This window comes from Otolemur garnettii, unplaced genomic scaffold (genome assembly GCF_000181295.1).
Source record: "Otolemur garnettii isolate 467f Iridium unplaced genomic scaffold, OtoGar3 scaffold00059, whole genome shotgun sequence".
Lineage (NCBI taxonomy): Eukaryota > Metazoa > Chordata > Mammalia > Primates > Galagidae > Otolemur > Otolemur garnettii.
In genome coordinates this window covers 283,576-292,917 of record NW_003852454.1, presented here as the reverse complement: position 1 = coordinate 292,917, position 9,342 = coordinate 283,576, and the positions used below count along the sequence as shown (strand labels likewise).

At 36.9% G+C, this 9,342-nt stretch overlaps 1 protein-coding gene across 3 annotated transcripts in view; it reads right to left on the bottom strand.

Annotated features, from left to right (window-relative positions):
* The window catches only part of DPP10 (dipeptidyl peptidase like 10), a 1,381,219-nt gene extending 1,375,934 nt beyond the window's left edge, over positions 1 to 5,285 (bottom strand). For 2 of the 3 annotated variants that reach the window (XM_023514792.1, XM_023514795.1), the window contains exon 1: positions 4,784 to 5,255. In XM_023514792.1, the coding sequence (XP_023370560.1) occupies positions 4,784 to 4,843 (60 nt within the window). In that variant the 5' untranslated portion in view covers positions 4,844 to 5,255. Of the gene's footprint in view, positions 1 to 4,783 lie in introns of all 3 variants that reach the window. The other variant, XM_003792626.2, reaches the window with a different exon arrangement.
* Between the last annotated feature and the right edge of the window lie 4,057 nt (positions 5,286 to 9,342).

Here is a 9,342-nt window from a genome sequence, read left to right as displayed (position 1 = left end):
GTACAGTTACTACTGATACTGTTTCTTACAGTGTGTCTGAGTCGGTGTGGAGACCGTAATTTTATCAAGTTTCTTTCTCTTTTTTATAATGACTAAAGTTCTTAGGACTAGGACCGGGAAGCACATGTAAGATGAAGTACAATATAGAAGTTTACTATCATCTTTGCACTTAGAATTTCATATACTATAACAGTGAAATTGGAAAATCTTACATTTTGTATATTGTGATGACATAAAGAGGTAGAACTGTTTTTCTTACACAATCCTTACCTTTCTAAATGTTTGTGGATTTAGTTTGCATATTTAATTCTGAGGTACTCTTTGAGACTAACTTGCAATACTAGTTTAAGTACCAGTGACATACAGACGTGTTGGCCATCCTTTGGGTAAAAAGATGTGGAATTAATAAGCAGTGTGATGCCAATGACACTATTTCAAGCCAGTCTCACCATCCAATTCATCCCAATGTCATATGCCAAAATACCTATTTGCAAAACAAAGAAATGATTTCCTAATCCCCATGCCTCAAGCCTACAGATTTAATAAAAAATACTTATAATGAGATTTTTTAAATTTCTTTTACAACCTAATTTTGCCTCCCATTCCCTATACCACAAGTTCAGATGGAGCTGTGGATTAGAAGCAGCAAGGGGAAAGAAAGTCTTTGTTTGCATACCGACTTATCAATATTACAGTGTAAGAGGCTGTCAAAATTACCATGAAAAACTTCAGTTCAGGATGTTATACTCTGAAGCTTGAAAATTCTAAAGATGATTTTTCAAGTATGCTTTATTAAAAAAAATTTGCAACACGACCATGTAAAAAACGACTAGAACTTTTCAGATTCTGGGACACTTTCTTCATGAAACTGGGAACTTGTGTGTGAAGATGGTATGGGAATAAACCAGGCAGGTCTTGACTGGTTTGACAGGGTCATGAGATGGGAAAAGTAAATGAAAGTTGTATAATTTATTTTGGAGCTTCCGTAACAAAAAGGATATCATTTCTGATCCAGGAATCACCAACCCCAAATAATTCACTTACAACTTCTAGCTTTAAAAAAGGTGGAGAATTTTCTCTACTCGTCTAGATACACATAGATGCTACGCTGACATTAAAACGTGAAAGAAATAAGAAAAGTCTCTGCTCATTTTGGAGGCAAAATTCTAAATTTGCAATTCTACTAGTAAAGGAAGTAAACCAAGACCAGAGATTTGGCTTGAATCTTTAATTTACTTTTAGTTCAGCCAAGAGAATCCAAAACACTGAAGAAGGAAAAAAAAGTTTACTGCCCATGGTTGGGGCAATTCTTCAAAAATCAAGTTTATAAAAACACAGAGATTAGATCTGCATTTAGCATTCCCATAGAGTTCCTAAAATTTTCCATTACAGATCTCAGAGTGAAAGACCTTCTTGTTTTGTTTTATTTTTTTAAGAGTGCTGCTAACCTTGACAGCAAGATTTGTAATCATTTCAGGAAAAGCTATACTTCAGTGCTAGCTCTGAAACACAGGAGGATTTTAAGAGCGTGCCTCTTTTTGGGTTCTATCCAGAGTGATCTGAGAACATGCTTGGCACCTTTACTTGACCTCTTCTGCTCTGCTCTGCTCTCTCTTATCAGCTTTGCCCTGGAGTAACATACATACTTGCTCAAGTATATCAGGAAGGCGTCCCAGACTGACTGAACTTGAGAGTAGCCAGAATGACAAAAACAAGCGTCAAGCAACCCAAAAAACGTTGACCATCTCTTTCCCTTGTGACTTCTCTCTATTCGTCTGACTCTGCCACCATCATGACCACAAACAACCTTCATTGTCAACAATGGCCAGATTTGAGCCACTGCGGATTTCATTGCCTTTTAAACTTCTAGTGGGGGAGAACACACACACAGACACACACACACACCACACACACACAAAAAAAAAAACTTATAGTGGGGAGGAACACACACATGTGTGCACACACAGAGACATACACGCCACATACACACAAACTTACGGTGGGGAGGAATACACACATGTGTGCACACACAGAGACACACACACCACACACACACTCCTAGTGGGGGAGAACACACACACACTTGTTCTTTCTCCTATACTTTTAGTCCTTTGTACTTTACGGCTATGTTTAGCAAGGCAATTCATTTTGGTACATTTTCATTGCACTCTTAGTGGTTGTTTAAGAAGAAATATCCAGCATTTACTACATTCACAAGAGGGGAAGGAAATTCTCTAGAGGTTTATTACAGTGCGCTGGCGGGGGGGTCCCTAGAAGTTTTGGAATTTCTAAAATGGAGCAATATGCACAATATGCAAGTTATTAAGTATTGGGGTATTTTCAGAGCCCCCTAAATGGGTTATTATTATCCACAGGCCAACTAAATTCCATGAGGGGGGATTACTTAAAATTGTCAAATAGTAACTTTAGACTGAGGAAAAAAATTATTCTAAATGCCCATGCTTGGAACTAAAATTCTAAAAGTTCCAAGAATGTTTTCAGCTCTAATATCCCAGAACTTTCCACAAATCTTTTATTTTCGGGTTTTTCTTTAGATTGTTATTGCATTTTGTTCACAGGGTAATGCATTACCTAAATATAGATGGCCATTTTTAGTATAAATTCCAAAGTCATAAATGCTTCATAATTGAGCACATAATTTGAAGTAAGAGAGCTTTTCCACTCATCTCTTTTTACGGTTGCAAATTGGAAAATACTCAAGTAATTACTCCCTTAATAGTTCAATGCTTGCAACTATATATACTTTATGAACATCACAAGCATCTTTTGCTCCCCAGAGCCATATCAGGGGTTGGGTGCACAAAAGAATTTAACTTGTACAATTAACCAAATCACCCAGAGCTTTGATTCAAGATTCCTTCATTAAGTCATTAATATAATACATTACTAAATGGTGAATTGTCCAATTTTTATGATGCCTTTCATTTCAATTCAATGGCTGCAGTTAGAATGAAAAACCAGCATCTGCAAGATCAGCAAGATGATGCAGAGCCCCACACTAGAAGCATTTTTTTTTTCTGCTCCACAGTTTCTCTGAGAGGAGTCGATGCCAGAGAATTAATAAGGGAAGTGATTTTAAGTCTCAGAAAGTAGCACTCATTTGTGCTTACTCAATAAAGAGAAGAATGAATAGATGCTTGATTTCTGTGACCTCAAACTTAAACAGAAAGCCACTGGTCATTTCATGGCACTCTAGACATACTCAGCAGGAGACAACTCAGCTGTAACGCGATCCCACTTTAGGCTACAACACACATTTCTCACCAGAGTTTATATATCACAACTTGGGAGTACCACACATTTACTTTTCTGGCTTTGTTCAGTGGTGGTATGCTTGCTTATATAATTGACTTAATGTGGGAATTTGACATGCAAAGGAAAACTTAAATCCTAAAGCTCAAAATTTTATTTCTAAACTTGGAACAGTACAGAAAATCCAGTGCTGAAAATAATTCTCAAATCTTTGTCATTAGAGATGGTATAAATTATCTGAATTTGAGTGCTGCATGATGTCAGTTAACTCCCTATGTTTCTATACGATAAAAATCTAACTATGCATCATTTGATATATCCTGCAGGCTGCTTTGCTTTCAGAAATAACTGCTGATAAATGGAGAGGAAAATGTTCAGTTCACGCTCTATTTATCAATGCAAGACCCTGGTATAGGGTAGTTAAGTTCACAAGAAAGAGACATTGCTGAAAATTATATTCTCTTTGTAATTATAGTCTATGCAATATTGTCAAAGGCCTGAGATATAACCCCCACAAAATAGTATAAATCATAAAAAAACAGTCTTCTCAAGTTCTGGAATCTTAGTAAAAGGTATGCACTTGTATGTGAATGAAAGATTGCAGTAACTTAAGATGACTCATCAGGTTATTAGTTTTTGTTTTTTTTTTTTTTTACAAAAAAAGTTTCAAGGTAGCCGATCATTTTCCCTCAAGATACAATCTAACCACACAGATAATAATCCAATATAAGTAAATCGGAAAATAGATTAAATCCTTGATTGGAAGTCTAGTTGTTTATAAGTTTTCTTAAAAGTAAGAGTATGCCAACTAAAAACAAAGAGAATAACATAAACGTTACTTAAAACTAAAGCAGAATAGTGAAATTCTGAGCTTGCTCTTCATTTTAAACTGTGTGTTGTCAGAAAGCCTCAAGTTTAGAGCAAACACCTGAATTAAAAATTGTCAGCAATTATCTCACAGAGATTTAGTTATACAGTGGTATACGTGAGAACCTGCAACTTTAGACAGTCCCTGCCATAATCACTTTAGCATAACCACCAGTGCTATACTCACAGTGAAAGATAAGTTTTTCTTTGAAAAGGTTAAGAGATCCAAAATCCATATGACAATGGAATAGCACTATCAGATTTAGACTCAACTTAATATTGTCTGATTCCAGCAGTTTGCAAATTCCTTACCAGTTGGATCAAGAAAACTGACACTAACTAGCAACTCTTCTAAACACTCACTAAACTTTCTTCCTGAAATATGCCATTGACAGATTCTCAGTCAAAAAAGAAAAACCAAAGTCATCAGGAGAAAAGAAGTGTTCAGCGGAAACTACTCTCTGCATTCTACACACAGGCACAGAAAGGAGCCAAACACTTCATCAGATCCGACCTTCGATTCAAACTCAAACCCAACAGGTACCGCCACTGCCAGTGCCCTGCCATACCGATGCCCACGTTTCGGGTAGATGAGTGAAGACACAGGAGCGCAAGCGAGGGAAGAGACAAAACCGGGTCCTACCTTGATTGTTTTTGAAGGCTGACACTTGATGTGATGGGACACGCTGGCTGTTTGGTTCATGTTTCAGGACCCTGGACAGCGCACAAGCCAAGCGTAGTGTTCTAGGATGAACAGGAGATCAAGTCTCCCCTGGACTCAGCGCGGGCTGCTGCTGCTGCTGCTGCTACTGCTGTTGCTTCTGCTGCTTCTGTTTTGCTGCCTTCTCCCTCCGGAGGCTGAAACACTGTCAGATTGGAGGAATCAGTGTCTCACTTAGCCCCTAAATAAAGCATGTACTTGGTTCATCATTCTCAAAGCTCATGGCAATATGGAATAGAAAGCCAAAAACTGTTTAAATTCACTTGCACTGTACCTTTTCAGTGCTGAGATGTGGCAGCTCCACGGCACAGCCAGTGATTTTGGCTCTCACTCTCCTTTCAAAGGGAGGAAAACCAGAAAACATGCAGAGATCAATTGCAGTCCTGTGGTTTAAAGGGGCACCCTCAACTCCTGTTTCTTCAGACGGGGGGCGGGGTGGGGGTTAGTGCAAATTAATCTTTCTCTCTCTTCCGGATTTTTTTTTTTACTATAACTCATTCTCATTCTGTTAATAAATTGTATTCCTTCCTCGGTAATGTTGTAATCAAAACACAAGTAAATGCTGGGGAAAAAAATCCTGATGGCAGTTTTACGTTTTCAGGGTTTTACATTTGTAATTTGAAGGACTGACAGTCCCTATGGTTATTTAATAAATTTTGTAACAGCATCCAGCTAAGAGACTGATTCCTCCTGTAAACTAGGAGAAGAGGAGAAAGCTTGAGGTACATAATGAATTTTCAAGCATAATGGTTATTATAGTTGTTGCATGTTGCACCAAAGCAAGAAAATTATTTTTTTCCCTTTATTTTTAATTATTGATTTCCTTGAGGGCACATTTTTTTGACTGCCTGGGACAAACTAGTAGTTAGCTCATTTCACTTCAACTTTTCAGATAATCATCTCTCTGCCCCAAATATCACTGCAGGCAAAATAAGTCATAAACACTTAAGAACAAAGTTTTCTCAGAGTTACCAGTCCCTATTATCACCTACTAAAGTAAATATATTCCAGTTGTCCCATCAACACTGAGGAGGGTGAATACATCCTAGTTCAAGATAACAATAGTCTTGAGTAAATGAAGAACATTATTTTCTTATCTCTATGATCAAGTATTTGATGTGGCTTAGGCTGAATGTGTATGTCTCATACATTTTTGAAGACCAACAGCTCTTTACTCATCAGAAATATATCTTGCTATTGAAATTCAAGCTCATAAGATTGAATTGGATGAAGTGTTCAGAAAGCTTATGAATAGTCTAAGAATATTACTTCAGATAAACTTCAATGTGAGCAGAAATAAATTAATGAACCTGGTGAAATAATTCAACTGTGCATGATCTTTTTAATATATTTTCTCCTCTGAAACAGGAAGGGGATCTAAGCATTCTGGCAAAGTAGTCTCTAAATGTTTGAAAAAGACTGAGTTTCAGAGAGTTATAATGCTAACAGGACAGCAGAGATAAAGACTTGACAGTGGCAAGATTAGACTCCCTGAAGCTACAAAGATTAATGTCAAGAGTATTGGAGAAATCAAGAGATTTGTGGGTAAGGAGATAGAGCCAAGGAGAACCAAGAAAACGCTAAGAATTTCCAAGAATCTTGGGTACCTGTACAGAGCTTCACATTGAGCACAACCAGAAGCAGCCTTAGGACTAACAAAACTTATGCTGCAAAGTTTAACGTTCTAAATCAAAAACGTGGCCAAGATTTGTGGCTTAACTTGTACTTCGATCGGACAGTCATGCTTTAAATAATCCATAAATCACGAAAGAATTTATGTTAGAAAGTTTTAAATCTTTCCTATTCAAAGATAATGAAAAAACATTTCAAATTTGTAGGATGCAGCTTAATCGATATTTAGAGAGAATGTGTATATTTAAGTGCCTATTTTAGAAATGCATAAAGCCTTCAAATTAATAATTAATAAGCTACATAGTCATCTCAAGGATTCAGAAAAAAAACAATAATATACACCTAAATAAAGTATATGGGAGGAAATAATAAAAGAGTAGGGAAAAATTAGTAAAAAGTAAATAAATAAATATATGACAGCGAACCAATTCATGAATATTTTAACATGTGGTTAGCAGTTTGATAATCTCTGCAGAAATGAATACCCTATACCAGTAGGTTGGTTTAGATTCTCTTTCTTAGACAGCGTGTGGTAATCAGTATCTGAGGAACCTCTGAACCAAATTATCTGGATAATCTAGGAAGAAGACTGGAAGATGAGAGAGGTGCCTGAGTTTAAACCCAATTCCTCATCCGTATCATGGAACTGTCCAGGGTGAAGGAGCCACTGATATTCCAGGAAACCTTAATCAGGGACAATGAAAAGCCAACACTTACATGCTTACCACAAAGAGGGTGTGAGTGGCCAAACTGCCACAACTGTAGTCACCAGAGAATTTTATCCTCTTTCTATTTCCATGCCTGTCTGGATGGCAGTTGGGGCTACAGTTTATATGTAAGTAGCCAGAATCCACCTAAAATTCCTACCCAATGTTGAATTTTCAAAACAAAGAAATTACAAGAAGAGAAAAGTGTGTCTCTTACACACCACATGCTCCTTTGCCATGTCCCACTGTCTTTCATTGTGTCGAATTCCAAGTCCCAAAGGAAAATCAATTGTTCAGAGCAAAACATATGACCCAAATCTCATTTTGTATTTCATTTTCCTTCTGTGTTACATTATCACTAAGTGAATTAAGGAAATAAAAACCATAGCCATTTTAAAACATTTCTATTTAAAACATGTATAGATATTTCATAATTTTGTAATAATCAGATGCCTTAATCAGATTATCCAATTGGAATGTACATGCAGAAGAAGGAAGAGAACCAAAACAATCAGACAAATGCTAGAAAAGTACAAATACTGCTTCATAAGGATAATTCTTATATATTTCTTTTAATTGGAATACATTGAGTTCAATATGTTTAGAATAAAAACATCTGCAAAATTGCATCACAGTTTGTCACATGGCAGGATACAGGGAATCATAGTGAACTAGAAAATTTAGGCAATTTAATTCAAAGGACCAATTTTAGATTTAATCAACACTGGTATAATCATGAAAAAATATGTTGTCAGGTTTCATAGTTGCAAAAATGGGAATAAGTCCCCTCTACTCTTCATATAAAAAGATAAGGAAAATGGCTAATAACTTCAAATTTCATAACCTATGACATTCCTTAAACTGCTATCATTTGACCTGGGAAGTAGAAAGCTAGAATTGGCTTAATATAAAGACCCTATTAGAAAAAGACATTATCACAACTCAGATAAATTCTATTACTATTTTCTGTCTCTTGCATTCTGGCCCCATCTGTTCTAGCCATAACTGGCTGGTCACAGTAATGACCTACAGATTCCAAGTGTAAGCAAGACAGGGCCCTAGTCAATGAGAATGATATCTGAGGAATATTGGGTTGTTTCTGTGATATTTGAAGTCTACTACAGAAAATCTAAATCTTTACATGACCATTGAGAGATCATCCCCTGCTCTTAACACCCACCACGTGTGTCCCAGTCTTACCATGACCTGTCCACTGAGCCATTTGCATTTCTTGCTGGAATTAGAATGTGGTTTCAAATTCTCAACTTCATTGATGTGAACCCGAAGGCCCTCACCTAATTTCTGCCTGTTGCCTCTTTCTTCCTGAATGGCCCAATCTTCTGATATCTTATCTGGCCCAGATTGTTTTCTGAATTCACTCAAGTGGAAGTCATTGGCCTAATTCCAGCCTTTACTGTCTTCGAGAATTAATCTTTCCTGGAAACTACTTGTAATTGGTCAGGATAGGCAAAGTTATGCTGTGATAACAAAGAATCTCAACAGCATGATGTCTTAAAATAATGACGTTTTCTTTCTCATTATGGTGTATATTGATACCAGATTAGCATGGCAAGGGGATTCTTCCAGTCTTAGGGAACCCAAGCTAATAGAGGCATCACCTTGATAAAAGCTTCAAAATCAATGTGGCAAAGGGAAGAAGACATGATAAATCATGCTTCTGCTGAGAGGCTTCTACCCAGCAGTGACACACACCATCTCTACTTACAACCCAATAGCCAAAACTAGCTTTACATGCTCACACAATTTTAGGTAATAAAGAAGTGTCTTATGGCATATACTCAAAGAGGAGAAGAAGTAGAATGGCTTTCTGAATAGCCCTGATGGTGGCACAATCTTGTGGCTTCTCTTTTTTTATAATACGGAAACATCACAAGCTGGCTTCTTATAGCCATATCCAATAAAAACTGGCCAACGCTCATCAAGTGTGTTTGTACCTGCCAATCCAGCTTCAAGATCCCAGAATGCTTGTATTTGAAGTTACATAGACTATAACAAATTCACTGCAAGGGCATTGTGGATAAAAATAAGACAGAATTTTCTTGTCCTATGTGGCCTGCTACCAACAGGGCTTTTATAATATCTTTTTCTCTGAGTTCTTCAGGAAAAAGACTCATTCCGGGC